Source organism: Gopherus flavomarginatus, chromosome 3, assembly GCF_025201925.1.
Source record: "Gopherus flavomarginatus isolate rGopFla2 chromosome 3, rGopFla2.mat.asm, whole genome shotgun sequence".
Classification (NCBI taxonomy): domain Eukaryota; kingdom Metazoa; phylum Chordata; order Testudines; family Testudinidae; genus Gopherus; species Gopherus flavomarginatus.
In genome coordinates, this window is record NC_066619.1 from 260,778,420 (window position 1) to 260,794,388 (window position 15,969).

Here is a 15,969-nt window from a genome sequence, read left to right on the forward strand (position 1 = left end):
TACTCAGCACCTTCGAAGATAAGGCCGAACAATGGAGGTAATATGCCAACACAAGCAGCACTCAAATACCCCTCCGGAGTGAGAAGACAGCAGCCAGGCAAATAACCAGGGTACATCACATAATGCATAATGGTGAGGAAAGGGGAAACTTTAGCCAAGGATAGCAGGGTGATCCCTATTATAAAAAATATGTGAATTCTTTAGTGTCCCTGCAGAGCAAAAAGACTTTGCTTTTAAAGTTGTCATCTACAATATGCACAGTAAACGGCTCAATAGTCAATTTATCTATTTTGGAAAGGTTGAATCATCCCTGCCTGGATTTGAACCTCTGCTTCCAGTAAATCTAGGAGTTTCAGGCTTGTTTCAAAATCTATTATTCTGAACACTAATCCATCTTCCGCATCCAAGTCGTCTTCTCCCAAGGAATATTTTTTCCTCCATTTTTTTACATACATACCATTAATTGGCAGCACTGCTTTCTAAGCCTTTCCCCGCCATCTGCCAGTTTAAGTTGATGTAATTCAGAGAGTGTTTGTGTCAACTGAGTTCTGACCTCTTCATATCTTGCTTCTACAGAGCCAAGTTCTCGGTACCACTTCTGAGCCTACCAGAGAAAAGGAATGAAAAAATAAAATTACAGACAGTACTTAATATCACTTCCCCGTATGTACTTACAACCAATGATTCTGATCTCGCGGACACCAGCTTTACACTGATATAACTCTACTGAATTAAATGGAATTAGACCACATAAAGCTGGCCTCACAACTAAAACAGAACCAGGCCCTTGGAATAAATCCTAAAGAACATTATCCATCTGGAGTACATGCACTGGAAAACTCTGAGTGAAGCTCAAAACTGATATACACAGTATTTCAAAGTATCTTAAGTGAAAATCAAACTAAAATTGGATTTTATTAGCAGGAAAAATAAGATAATGTTGCATTAAAAAAACTGGGAATGGGGAAAACAAAGGAAAAAAAATTGTCTGTTTTTGCATTATTTCCACAATGCATTATCATAGATTCCACCATTAATTGTAATTTTGAAAATGTAATTGCAGGATGGCATGCTATTAAGCAAGGGTGGCCAATCTGTGGCTCCAGAGCCACATGTGGCTCTTCAGAAGTTAATATGTGCCTCCTTGTACAGGCACCGACTCTGGAGCTGGAGCTACAGGTGCCAACTTTCCAAGTCATGGTTCCTGTTTTCTTGTGTTGGGGTGCCCTCCGGTGTTTATCTTCTGAACTGCAGGTTCTTTGTTGCCTCCTGAAGTCTGCCTAGCAACAGTGCCTTTAGTTAATTTTCCTTTTCTCTCTCTAGCTAATGTTTAATGAAGGGAAACCAGAAAAACCACTTTATTTGCATGCATATAAGTGCCGGTACTTGCCTCCTAATGGGAGGGCTATTGCATGACAAAAGACCCTTAACATGCAAGCCACAAACTGCGAGAGAGAGCAGAAAAAAAATTCTCTCTGGTTCCCTTTTAAAACCAACTGTTTCTCTCTGCTAAAAAGCCCTTAGCAGAGAAAAGAAAAATATAATATTTCTACTGGCTTCTGGGTTCTGTCTATCTCCCACCAGCTGCCACTCATGTAATAACCTTAGTCCCAGATTTGGACCTTAGCGTCCAAAATATGGGGGTTAGCATGAAAACCTCCAAGCTTAGTTACCAGCTTGGACCTGGTACCTGCTGCCACCACCCAAAAAATTAGAGTGTTTTGGGGCACTCTGGTCCCTCTGAAAAACCTTCCCTGGGGACCCCAAGACCCAAATCCCTTGAGTCTCACAACCAAGGGAAATAATTTTTTTTCCCTTCCCCCCTCCAGGTGCTCCTGGAGAGATACACAGACACAAGCTCTGTGAAACTACACAGAGGGACTCCCCCTCTCCGTTCCCAATCCTGGAACAAAAGTACTTTCCTATTCCCCCAGAGGGAATGCAACATCAGGCTAGCAATCCAACACACAGATCTCCCCTTGATTTCTTCCTCCCACCAATTCCCTGGTGAGTACAGACTCAATTTTCCTGAAGTAAAGAAAAACTCCAACAGGTCTTAAAAGAAAGCTTTATATAAAAAGAAAGAAAAATAAGTACAAATGTTCTCTCTGTATTAAGATGATACAACACAGGGTCAATTGCTTAAAAGAATATTGAATAAACAGCCTTATTCAAAAAGAATACAAATCAAAGCACTCCAGCACTTATATTCATGCAAATACCAAAGAAAAGAAACCATATAACTTACTATCTGATCTTTTTGTCCTTACACTTGGAAACAGAAGACTAGAAAGTAGAACTACTTCTCCAAAGCTTAGAGAAAGCAGGCAGCCAGAAAAACAAAGACAAAGACACTCAATTCCCTCCACCCAAAGTTGAAAAAATCCGGTTTCCTGATTGGTCCTCTGGTCAGGTGCTTCAGGTGAAAGAGACATTAACCCTTAGCTATCTGTTTATGACAGTGCCTCCTTGTACAGGCACCGACTCTGGAGCTGGAGCTACAGGTGCCAACTTTCCAATGTGCTGGGGGGTGCTCAATGCTCAACCCCTTGGTTCTTCTTCGAGTGATTGCTCACATCCATTCCAGTTAGGTGTGCGCGCCGCGCGTGCACGTTCGTCGGAAACTTTTTACCCTAGCAACTCCAGTGGGCCGGCAGGTCGCCCCCTGGAGTGGACCGCTGGGTCTTACGCACGGTGCAGACGGGATACCGCCTGCAGTTTATATCATTTCCTCCTTCCCGCCCCCCTTCCTCGTCCCTCTTCAGGGACCCCTCTCACGAGCAATTCCTTCGGCAGGAGGTACAGACGCTCCTCAACAAAGGAGCTATAGAGGCGGTTCCGGAAAACGAGAAAGGCAAGGGGTTTTATTCCCGCTACTTTCTGATCCCCAAGGCCAAGGGAGGCCTCAGGCCTATCCTCGACCTGCGAGAGCTCAACAAGTACCTAGTGAAGTTGAAGTTCCGCATGGTATCCCTGGGGACCATTATCCCATCCCTGGATCCGGGAGACTGGTACGCCGCCCTCGACATGCAGGACGCTTATTTTCACATTGCCATTTGGCCACACCACAGACGTTTCCTTCGATTCGTGGTGGGCCGCCTTCACTACCAATTTGCAGTCCTCCCATTTGGCCTTTCTACGGCTCCGAGGGTATTCACAAAATGCATGGCCGTCGTTGTGGCACATCTTTGGCGCAGTCGTATCCACGTGTTCCCTTACCTAGACGATTGGTTAATTCGGGGCACGTCGGAGCTACAGGTTTGCAGCCACGTCCGCAGGATCACCGGCCTGTTTGCTACTTTGGGCCTCATGATCAACGTGGACAAGTCCACCCTGCTCCCCGCGCAGAGGGTGGAGTTCGTTGGGGCCGTCCTGGACTCCACCGTGGCCAGGGCCCTTCTGCCGTTGCCAAGGTTCCAGGCGTTGTCGGCGATCGTTCAGCGATTGCGGGCAGCCCCCTTAACATCAATACGGACATGTCTAACCCTGTTAGGCCACATGGCAGCATGCACATTTGTGACCGGTTACGCTCGGCTCCGCATGAGGCCCCTCCAGTTGTGGCTCATCGCACATTACCGGCCGGCAAGGCAACCACTAGACATGCTGATCACAATCCCCCAGGGGGTGTTGGATTCTCTCAGCTGGTGGCTAGACCAGTCCGTAGTGTGTGCGGGGCTCCCATTCCACCCACCCCAGCCCTCGGTGTCCCTAACGACGGATGCCTCAGATCTCGGCTGGGGGGCCCACCTGGGATCCCTGAGAACACAGGGCCTGTGGTCCCCACAGGAGGTGAAGCTGAACATCAACATGCAGGAGTTGAGAGCGGTCCGCCTTGCTTGTCAAACGTTCTGTCACCAGCTTCAGGGTCGTTGTGTCGCGGTGTTTACCGACAACACGACGACCATGTACTATATCAACAAGCAGGGCGGCACCAGATCCTCTCCCCTATGTCACGAGGCGATGCAACTCTGGAACTTTTGTGTAGCCCACTCCATTCACCTCACGGCTTCCTTCCTCCCCGGAGTACGGAACACGCTGGCGGACAGCCTGAGCAGATCCTTCCTCTCACACGAGTGGTCCCTTCGCCCGGACGTCGCCCTCTCGATCTTCCAGAGGTGGGGTTGTCCCCGTGTGGACCTCTTCGCGTCCGGGGGGAACAGGAAATGCCAGGCGTTCTGCTCTTTTCAGGGCAGGGAACCCGGGTCTATAGCGGATGCCTTCCTTATTCCGTGGACGACCCACTTGTACTACGCGTTTCCCCCGTTCCCGCTGGTCCACAGGGTCCTTCTGAAGGTGCGCAGGGACAGGGCTCGCGTGATCATGGTAGCCCCGGCGTGGCCCAGGCAACATTGGTACCCCATGTTGCTGGACCTGGCCATAGCCGACCCAGTTCCCCTGCCCCTTCACCCGGACCTGATCACCCAGGAACACGGGACTCTCTGTCACCCGGACCTGCAGTCGCTGCACCTAGCGGCGTGGTTCCTGCGTGGCTGACCAGTTCTGAACTGCGCTGCTCCACCCCGGTACGGGAGGTACTCTTGGGCAGCAGGAAGCCTTCCACTAGAGCGACATACTCGGCCAAGTGGAAGCGTTTCTCCTGTTGGTGCGTGGAGAAAGGTCTCCGCCCTATGGAAGTTTCGGTGGCCAATATTTTAGACTATATTTGGTCCCTCAAACAACAGGGCCTGGTGATATCGTCCTTGCGGGTCCACCTGGCAGCTATCTCCACCTTTCACCCGGGTGGGGATGGCCGCTCCGTTTTTTCTCACCCGACGGTGACTAGATTCCTGAAGGGGCTGGAACGTTTGTACCCTAACGTCCGACTCCCTGCTCCAACCTGGGATCTTAACCTGGTGTTGTCTCGGCTCATGGGGCCCCCCTTCGAGCCGTTAGCTACTTGCTCCCTACTCTATCTCTCTTGGAAGACTGCCTTTCTAGTAGCTATCACCTCAGCTAGACGGGTGTCGGAACTCCGGGCTCTCGTGGTAGAACCCCCGTATACAGTCTTCCATAAAGATAAGGTGCAGCTGAGGCCACACCCTGCCTTTCTTCCCAAGGTAGTCTCGACCTTCCACATCAACCAAGAGATATTCCTCCCGGTTTTTTTCCCGAAACCTCACTCTTCAGGCAGGGAGCAACAGCTCCACTCGCTTGATGTCCGTAGGGCTCTCGCGTTCTATGTGGAGAGGACCAGACAGTTCCGCAAATTCCCCCAGCTTTTCGTGGCAGTAGCGGACCGCATGAAGGGGCTTCCCATTTCTTCGCAGAGGTTATCCTCGTGGGTAACGTCCTGTATCAGGACCTACTATGACTTGGCCCACGTCCCTACGGGCCGTGTGACTGCGCATTCTACCAGGGCGCAGGCGTCGTCGCTGGCTTTCCTCGCCCGTGTGCCCATCCAGGAAATCTGTCGGGCAGCAACCTGGTCATCGGTCCACACCTTTGCTTCCCACTACGCCCTGGTCCAGCAGTCAAGAGAGGATGCGGCCTTCGGATCTGCAGTGCTCCATGCCGCTACTTCTCACTCCGACCCCACCGCCTAGGTATGGCTTGGGATTCACCTAACTGGAATGGATGTGAGCAATCACTCGAAGAAGAAAAGACGGTTACTCACCTTTGTAACTGTTGTTCTTCGAGATGTGTTGCTCACATCCATTCCACACCCGCCCTCCTTCCCCACTGTCGGAGTAGCCGGCAAGAAGGAACTGAGGAGCAGGTGGGCCGGCAGGGGTATATATTGAGCGCCATGGCGGCGCCACTCCAGGGGGCGACCTGCCGGCCCACTGGAGTTGCTAGGGTAAAAAGTTTCCGACGAACGTGCACGCGCAGCGCGCACACCTAACTGGAATGGATGTGAGCAACACATCTCGAAGAACAACAGTTACAAAGGTGAGTAACCGTCTTTTCTGCCACAGGCCCTGCCCCAACTCCACCCCTTCCCATCCCCTTCCCATAGCCTGCCGTGCCCTCGCTCCTCCCCCAGAGCCTCTTGCATACCACGAAACAGCTGAAGGAGGGAGTGGGAGGCCCTGATTGGCTGGGCTGCCGCTGGATGGGAGGCACTAGGAGCAGGGAGAAGAAGAGCTGATGGGATGCTGTTGACATATTACTGTGGCTCTTTGGCAATGTACGTTGGTAAATTCTGGCTCCTTCTCAGGCTCAGATTGGCCACCCCTGCTATTAAACATCTGACTATTCTGCTACCCCCTTATATGTAAGACCTCAAGTCTTCTTCCTTCTGACTGTTTGAAAATAAAGGCTACACCTTCTTCTAATTTAACAAAAGAAGTTTTTTGTACTTTTATAAATAAAAGAAAATGTTCAAAGGACCAAAGTTGGTCAGGTAAAGAGTCAATTACTGGGACAGTCCTTTCACATGCAATCTAAAAGTTATTGGTCACCATCTGAACAGACAAATGCATGAACAGCATCACTCATTCAAAGCCATGAAAAACAACCACTTGTTCTCTTCCTGAGAGAAATGAGTTTATCTTTAAAACATTTTTTTAAATAAAACTTTCATGGAACTATCCATACATAAACGTGCCACTATGCAATCTTATTACTGTTAACCTTTCCCTTGCTCACCATGTCTGCTTGTTACTATGAGTTATTGCACCATGTCTAAAATGATTTGTGCCAACACCTGTTTTGCAGCAGCTAGGAAATGCAAACTTGCCATCAAGCTTTGGAGAAATATATTCTCATTTAGATAATAGATAATGTGGTTTGTTTTTGCAACAGAAAAAGACGAGGAACACTGAAGTTGGTCTGTTATGAAACTCAAGAAGAGGTTTCCTTTACTTGGAGTTAGGTGGGTGATCTTTGGCATTGTGATTCAATTAGATGGCTGCACACACCAAAACGTAGACTTCCAAAGGCAAGGGTACTCATTCAGTGAAGATTATTCCATAATATGGAACTTCATAGTTACTGTGTGGCCTGTGAGTGGACACTGCAATTTGTTTCTCTTTATCTCTCGGTAAAGAAAATGCTTTGTGTGCGCCTCAGGTTTTCCATGCTTCTGTTTCTTGAATAAACCTTCTCATTTGAAAACTGGAAACTTTGCATTTAGCACTGTCTTAATCATCAGAGTTTCTAAGTTACCACAACCATTCATATTTACCTTTCCTAACAGGGGGAAAAGCAGTTCTGCCCAGAATCTAGATGACAGACTCTTTGTGCAAGAGTCTCCTTATTAAGCACTTTCAGTTGTGACTCTGATAAGGAAATGCAACTGTAATTCAAATTCTGACCAATAATGAATGACTGTGCAAGTCATCACTTAACTAGGGCCATCAAAGAGACACAGGTTGGTTCTCTAGATCAGAAACTTTTTCCTCTTGTAATTCTTTTGAACACTGGTGGAAACAAGCAAAGTATGAGAAGAAAACAAGAAAAGGATTTGCTTCATGTAAATATATCAAATGGGAGATTACCTCTTTTTTGGCCTTTTCTAATTCCCTTTGTTGTATTTTTAGTTCTTCCTTTGACCTTTCCAGTTGTTCTTGCATTGCGCTGTAGCTTTCAAATGTGCTCCCCTGGATAAAGGGCAGAAAAAGAAACAAGTCCCTTCATGCAATTAAAGTAACACACAACTTCTTAAAGGTGTGTGAGAATTATCTCCAGCTCTTGAAAGGAGGGCTTAATTTAGGACATGTAAGAGTAAGCTATTTATGGTACTTCCATCTCTGTGTACTGTGGGTCAAATCAACAGGAAAAAGGAGACTTAAGATTGCCTTAAGGAATCAGCGAAGGATTCTCCTAGTGTACATCAGCTGCTCTTGGCCCCTTGACACAATGGAAGCCCTGAGCCAGGCTAGGGCGGGGTGGGTGTTGTGTCGAGGACAGGAATCTACTTGCTTCTTCTATTGCCCTCTTCTCTCCAGATATGCTGAGCATTGCTCTGTTGTATCTTTTGCAGAATCTCAGGGCAAACTCAACATTGTTTGGATTCCCTTTTTAAAGATACATTGTGTAAATAAAGTGGCTTGGTACACTAGCAACTCTGACATTTGTGAAAAGAATGCATTTTTATCATAAAAATTGACAACTGGCCCATTTGGGTTCATTTTACCTTTGCAGACTCTTGCTCCATATTCTCCAGCACTTTAACACAACATTCAGAAAAACTGTTGCTTGATATTTTGTCTTCTGTTTCAAAAGCTAACTTTGCCACCTCCGGTCTCTCAGAAGTCTTTTGCAGCACCCTGGAGATCATAATGTTTTGATCACCCAAAAATGCACTTATCCCAACCTTACTAAAATGGCACTTAGAAGTCTCAGTGTTTTTAGAACATCCCACTTGACAATATCGTTTAACGCTACCAATATCCTCTTCCAAACAGATTTCTTTATCTTTTCTAGTGAGACAGTTTGAGTGTTCTATAACTTGAATTCCTTTTTCTTTAGTCTGTATTTTACCAGAAGCCATCTCTGTTTCCTTTGCTTGCATTCTATGTGGTAGACTCTTATTTTCTTGCTTCAATCTTAGCAACTTTTCTTCCATTCCAGAAATTTTATCTTTTATCAGCTCTTCATAGCTGATTCCAAGAGCAGACATTATTTCCTTCAATTCATTGTTTTCTTGAAGAATGTTCTCAATTACTTTCTGAGATTCTAGAAGCTGTTCAGAACTTTCCCTGTGGACTCTATCTATATCATTTTTCAATATATGTTTTTCCTCTTGTAGATCAGAAATTGTTTGGTAGCATTTGGTTTTGCACTCATTCACTTCAGAAATCATTGTCATGTATTTATCTTGTTCACATTTCAGCTCACTCAAACTTCCCAATAAAGTTTCTTTGTCTCCTTCTAGTTGAGATATTATCTGTAAATTTCTCTCTCTCTCTTCTTCCAGTTCATGAGTTTTCTTTATATATTTTTCTTTGTCTTGTAAGAGTTTAGCTATTTCTCTGAAAAAGCTATTTCTCTCCTCTTTGAGACCAGAAAGCAGCTGGAAATATTTAATCTTCTTTTCATCAAGAGCTACAATTTTCTTGAGAAATTTATTTGATTCCATCACTGGTATTTCTTTTTCAGAATTTCTATCTCCCTCTTTAACCAGGTGAGAGACGTTCTTGGAAAGTATTTCAGTTTCACCCAAGAGAACACAAATCGCTCCTGGGCACCTAAAGTTCTTTTCTTTTGAAACACTGTTATAACAGTTACCATATATTTCCTCCTTGGCTAATAACTTTTGGGAAGAGTCAACATCAATTTCATGTACTGTTAATATGTTTCGAGAATATGCATCTATCTCCTCTTCTAGTGCACACATCTTCTGATAATATCTATCATTCTCTTCCTGTAACATGAGGAGTTTCTGTGAGTAACTCCCATTCTCTTTCATCAGTGCAGATATTCTTTGAGAATATATATCCACTAACTTCTCTAACTTATCTATTTCCAGGATATATCCATTGTTTTCTTGTTTTGCTGCTGATGGATAATGACCATGTTCAGAATATTCTTCCTCTAGTGCTAACCCTTTATTTAAGTATAAATTTCTCTCTTGTGCAGGAGACAATATATTCAGTGGATGCATATACTTATCTTCCTTCAGTGAAGACAGTTTTTGAGAGCATTTACTATATTCCTCTATCTGATGAGTCATTTGTTTGCATGATGACTTATCCGCATCTTCTCGTTCATACAGTTTCAAACATTGCTCTCTCTTTTCTTTCAGTTCAACCGTTTTTTGTAGACACACTTTTATTTGGTCAGTTAGATTCTCAGGTTGTTTACCCTTCTCTTCTGTCACAAAAATGTTATTTTCTAGGCATCTTCTGTTCACTTCATCAAAGGTACAGATTGCTAAATGTTTTCCATGTTCATTCTTAAGTTCAGAGTTCTCTTGGGGATATCCTTCTAATTCCTTGTGTAGGACAGACATGTTTTGGTCACCTGGAATGCTTGCTGTATGAAATGTTGGTTCTGCTTTTTGCTCCACAGTTTCATCATGTGCAGCTTTGTTGGCTTTTTCAGAAATGCAAGTTATTGTTCTGATTTGTGCTTTCTCATCCCTTTTTTCTTCTCGCTGAGATTTCTCTGGACCATTTCTACTTTGATTTTTTCCATCATTTATTTCTTTATTTGAGTTTTTCTTTTCATCTGTGCTTTTCTGCATAGCTTTTTTATTTTGCAAACATTTTTCCAAGTAATCTTTTTCAACCTGGAGTTTGAAAATTTCAGTCTCAGTGTTTGCAACCTTTTCGTTTAGAACTTCAGAATCTTTACCAGAAGAAACTCCTTTCACAACATGCAAGACACCATTAGAAAGACAAAAGTTATTGTGATATGTCTGGTTGTAATTCAAATTCAGTATTTTGTTCACTGGGAAAACAGATTCTGATCTGACACATAGGACTCGGTGGATTTCAGGTTCTAGCAAGACAAACTGAGGCTCAATCAAAGTGGCAACCGTGAAGACAGGCGAAGGATTAGCTGGTCGATTTATAGATTGTTCCTTTAAGAGAAAGAAATATTCTTTTTCTTTGGTCCCCTTACTTCTCCCATCATTGCTTAGCCTCTCAGAGCAAGATAAGATTAGCTGTCTGTTTTTAAGCTGTCTTGGAGGACATCCAAACAACAGAGAAGCACCAGCTGATCTTTGTGCCCCAAGTATGACCTGGTAATAAAGAAAAGAGAAAGTGTCTCAAATTGAAAAACATAAGCTATAAGGAAAGTTACCATATTTCTATTTCATACATACTTGCCTTTTGACTTGACCATCTTGAAACATTTTATTACGTATATATTGTTAGCCAATATCACATAATCTCTGAATGTCTTATACTCATGCTAAGCTTTCTTGTGGAAATCTGTTAGTAGTTAAAGTATGGTAACCTCTGTTCTTTGTATGTGTAGAATTATCAGAAACAAGTTGTATGTGCTGCTAAGATTTGCTAAATAGGAATTGTGCGCTAGGTACAGTTAGTGTAAATGTCTCTATGGTCTACACACATCTGGAATGCTATATATAAAACATAGATTTTAAAAAAGGGTGTGTGAGGTCTGAAGAATCTGTGAAATTTTCTGTCATAAACAAGGGCAATATAAATATGGACAGAACTGAGTTCAGAATTTGGAACACAGTAATGATATACCTGCTGCAAGGCTCTGTTCCAGACTGGTATTGTATTAACCTTTCTGTATTGTGCTTATTCATCTTTAATTAATAAACTAATTAATTAATTGTGCCCAGTTATCAGACTTCTTATCAATAAAGTAATTTAACCCTCAGTAATATTATTATATATTTTGCATATATTATTGAATGCAAAAAAATCCTTTGCCATGTAAACTTCTTTAACATGGGAAGCTGGAGAACCTAGAGAATTGTTATGAGATTGAGCTTTTCTCCTCTTGACTGCTAGTTTAATCTAGCCCAGGCTGGTAAAGAATGAAAGTTGACATCCTTGTGAAGCTGTTGGGTAGCCAATGTGATGTAAGTTTGTTGTCACTAGTGAACACGGGTGAAATCCTGACTGCACTGAAGTCAATAGCAAAACTTCCATTGCCTTCAAAAGGGCCAGAATTTCAGCACAAGCATCTGGATCACATCTGTTACAACTGGCAAAAACTGATATCCTTGTCTGCAGACTCCGTAAAGACAGAGTCTTGAATGGACAAGGAGTTGAACCTCTAAAGGATTCTCGCGAAGTCTGGAGATGTCTGTTCATGTTCTGTGGGGAGTAGACTTCAGAAAGCCTCTCTCTTCTGTCTCCAGAGCTGCCAATGTGATACTTTTCATAAGCACAAAACTCACAAAATCCACATGAAGCCTGCGCTAAAAAGGTACTGCATAGTCACTGACCCATCAAGGCAAGAGTCTTCTAACAATGGTGGAAATAATAGTAATTACATTTGTAAATTGTTTGTCTTTAAAGAAGTCCTTGAATAAAACCTATAGAGATAGTATTATAGGGAAGGCTGACACTTCCTGTTATAAGACCCCATATTCAGTTGCTTCATTCCAAAACTTATTTTAGACTGAAATTTTCTATGCTGGGTATCTGCCTCAGGCTGAATTATTCTTGAAAGTTTCAGCCAAAACAGTTCCACCATTTTTGAGAATTTGTCAAAGGAAAAATACATTGCTTTTCCACTGAAAACAATTATGGAAAGCTTTTCTTTGAGAAGCTCCAATGCCCCCATGCTTTGGAGCAGGGACTTGAAAGTGCACAGATGGATGCCCTTTGTGTCAGGGATGTATCTTTTACTGTCCTTGTGAAAAACTACCCACATTTGGCTAAATTATAAGTCTTTAAAAAAATCTTAGTTTGCACATGCTCAGGACAATTCAAAAGTCAGGAGTCAGAGTTTAAGGCCCGAAGGGACCACTAGATCACCTAATATGACCTCCTGTGTATCATAGGCCACCAACAGCACCCAGCACCCACACAATAAACCCAACAATTGAAATTTGACCAATGTATTTCAGCCTACAGGAGAACCCTTTTCTGCAACTGTTTCAGTTTTAATTCATCTTTCTTGAACATAGGTGACCAGACTTGTACACAGCATCCCAAATGCGGTCTTCCTAGATTGTCCATGCAACCTTAATTCAGTCTCCTCATGTGTCTGCATTATGATACAGTATTTAATTACATGATCACAGGATCCCTGCCTCATTCAGGGTACAGGATAGATCCGTTCTGGGAATGAATGAGGACTGATTAACTGTAGGAATTCCACCTCATTTGTTGCAGAAGTAGAAAGTTGTGCAATGAATGAGGTGGGAAATTGCAGGAAGAGAAAGGATGGTCCCAGGATTAAGGCAGTTGAATGGTTTCCTAGAGAATTAGATTCTATTCCTGCCTCTGTCACAGAGTGTGTACATTATGCTAGTCAAGTCACTTAAATCACATTTTTCACAGGTGATCACTGATTGTCTGGTCCTCTTTTTCTGAGCATCCAATGGAGACCTCGGTGTAAGGGACCAGGACATAGGTGGTCTGACCTAGCAGTCATAGCTGGGCTGGAGATCACACATCAGGGACAGTAGCAAGAGTTGGGGTCAAAGTCAGGCAGGGGTTGGATACAGTAAATCAGAGGTAGTACCAGGCTATAGTCAGGATGCAAGAGACAAGATCAGAGTCAGGCTGGGATCAGAGGCCAGCAATCAAGATACAAGGTGAGGTCTGGAGAACCAGGAGGCCCAAAGTCTGTGTTATTGCCCAAACAACTTCCTAGGAAGGACACCCTCCTTGCTTAAACGGGTGGTCGGCCAGTCAGAGGGCCACAGCTACTGTCATTCTGGCTGCCTTGGGCAGTACTTCCAGTGGCTCCTATTCTCCACAGTGCTCCCTGGGTGTGGCTCTGCATGGTTTCCCTGTGGCACTGTGAGACCATCAGTCTGCCAGGCTCTGCAGACCCACATTAGAGTTCCTGCATCCTTACATCTCTGGGGCCTGAAGTGCTGAATTCATAGCTGCAACTGAAGTCAATGGGAGCTGTGCTTTGAACATATAAAGTGCTAGATAATACCAGGTACTCTGCAAAAATCAGACTCTATGAGTCTTAAATTGGGTTCCCAAAATTAGTGGCTACTTTTCGCCTTAATCATTTCTGTGCTTCAGTTCCCCATCTGTAAAATGGGGATAATACTACAGATAGTGTGATGATTAACACATTAAAATTTGTGAAGTACTCAGATAAAATAATAAGTATGGCTACTTTAAAGTGTAATTGGTGCAAAGGAAAATGACTGTTTGCTGACTGTTTTGTCTACCCCACAGTAAATAGTTGTTTTCCAGGAGCCAGTTTCATATCTTTAGGATTGTTCCCACTATACAAATTGTTATAAAAACAAGAAACGGTGGTATTAAAATGCAAATACATCTATTTTCATATATATATCCCTCTGGTGTCCTAGGTAACATTAGTATGCCTGTAGGAACTGACTGCATGAGTGAACTCACTATCATGAGCATAACTCCCTGTTGACTAGAAACACTGCAATGATGATCACTCTCCAAACACTGGACAGAACAGACAGCCTTACTGCACTGTAAGAGCAATATGTGTTATCAAATGCTGTGTGAATTGTCCACTGATTTTCATAATATGCTAAGTACAACACTACAATCCCCAAGATTTTATCAAAGTAACTTTTCTCTTTCTAAGCAAGGACATGACATAAGTACTTCGGATAAAAACCTACTCTTCCATATTCACTGTCGCTCTCTATTGCCTATTCTGCACTTGAACATTATATAGAGTTATCGCTGCCATTGAAGGTGAAATCCTGGCTCCATTGAAGTCAATGGGAAAACTTCCATTGACTTCAATGGAGCCAAGACTTTACCCTGAACACAGAATATGTCATCACAATCCACAGTGGAGATCCAAGAGCTGGAATTCATTACTTTATTATACAGACAGACAATATCTGTGTTATATATGCATAGTAAAAATGTCTGTAAGGGGAAAATACCAACATGTAAATAGTACTTTTCTGGGTAGATCTGTCTTCACCTTAGAGCAAAATTTTGACAGCTTGTTCTGGAAGACCTACTTGTATACTAATTCCTAAATTCACTCTGCCTGCTCCTTATTTATCTTGTGAGTCACAGATAATGCTGTGCTTGCAAAGTTAGCAAAAAATAGCAACAACTTTCTTCTCACCTGTTCAGCGTCAGCTAGCCTGGGTTCTTCAACAATTTCCACCAAGGCACTGGAGCTGTGCTCTAAAAATGGTATAAGAAGTTCCTTTGGCAACGCTTCCACATTATTAAGCCAGCCATAGCCACATTCTGATGCTATCTCGGTTACGACAGAGCATTTGAAAAGGTGTAAGGCTGCTGAATGACGTACGCCAAGTAACAAAAAATCTGGCATGAAGCATGAGAATGAAAAATATTGTAAGCTCTATACATGCAAAACCAATATGATATGAGATTAATCACACACGTTTTGATGGACAGATGAACACTGTGATTTGATAACAACATATACTAATTAATAATATTTACAGTGTAACCCCCTTTTCACAAACTAGTTGGGAATTGAGGAGTACATAAAATCAAAACTTTCATAAAATTGGACATCTCAAAATTACAGCAGGTACAATGCATACATTGCAGTATCGCACACTTTCTTTTTGTACTTCAAATGAGTGCAAAGTAATTTCCAATGCACTGGAGCATGAGAACGAGAAGGGATGTCAACTTGTTTATTATCAACATAACTTTCATTATGTGATTTTTCTTCCATCTAGAAAAATGGTTTGTATAACAGGCATTTATAAGATTGATGTTTGTAAAAACTGAGGTTGTACTGTAATAGTAATAAGTTCTTTTGTATGGTTTTTCATCCACAAATCGCAAAGTGCTTTACAAATGGAGATTAAGTGCTATCCACATTTTATAGATGGTACAGAGAAATTATAGATGTGATTTTCAAAAACGGCCTACGTTTGCTTCCATTGAAATCAACTGAAAATTTCCCATTGATTCCAATGGGAACAGCTGGGTGAATGCTGAGCTCTTTTGAGATCCAAGTGATCAAGACATTGGTTTTATATCTGATCTGAAAGACAATTCCTCCAGTCACACAGCACACACAAATACTACACTGCAACACTGGTTCAGTAGTGACTTACAGGGAGACGTGTCTCATAATGAATCACTTCTACAACTTCTTGCAGCTCCTAGGCTTTTCCTCAGAGGTTTCACATTCAAGTACAGTGAAACCCCACTATAACACGATGATTGGGGTCCAAAAAAATTTGATCGCGATAAATGCGGGGTCGCAGTATAGCAAGGTTTACCATTTCAAGCCGGTCAGTTTCAAGCCGGTCAATTTCTTTTGGGCAGAAAATGACTTGTGTTTGCGAACTGCCCACAACAGTAACTGAAAGGGTACAGCTCCAGCAGCGGGGGCTCTCAGCCATGCAGCGAGAGAGGGAAACACTTGGGGAGAGCAGGGGAGATGTGCAAGGGGCAGAGGAAGAGCGAGGAACAG

General features: G+C 43.2%; 1 protein-coding gene across 1 annotated transcript in view; it reads right to left on the minus strand.

Moving 5' to 3' along the window:
• Positions 1-14,844, minus strand: part of C3H4orf50 (chromosome 3 C4orf50 homolog) — an 84,966-nt gene extending 70,122 nt beyond the window's left edge. The window contains exons 1-4 of the mRNA XM_050945513.1: positions 14,632-14,844; positions 8,078-10,630; positions 7,440-7,541; positions 458-604 (exon numbers count right to left, since the gene is read on the minus strand). Of these exons, the coding sequence (XP_050801470.1) occupies positions 458-604; positions 7,440-7,541; positions 8,078-10,630; positions 14,632-14,844 (3,015 nt within the window). The remainder of the gene's footprint in view (positions 1-457; positions 605-7,439; positions 7,542-8,077; positions 10,631-14,631) is intronic.
• Positions 14,845-15,969: the final 1,125 nt, after the last annotated feature.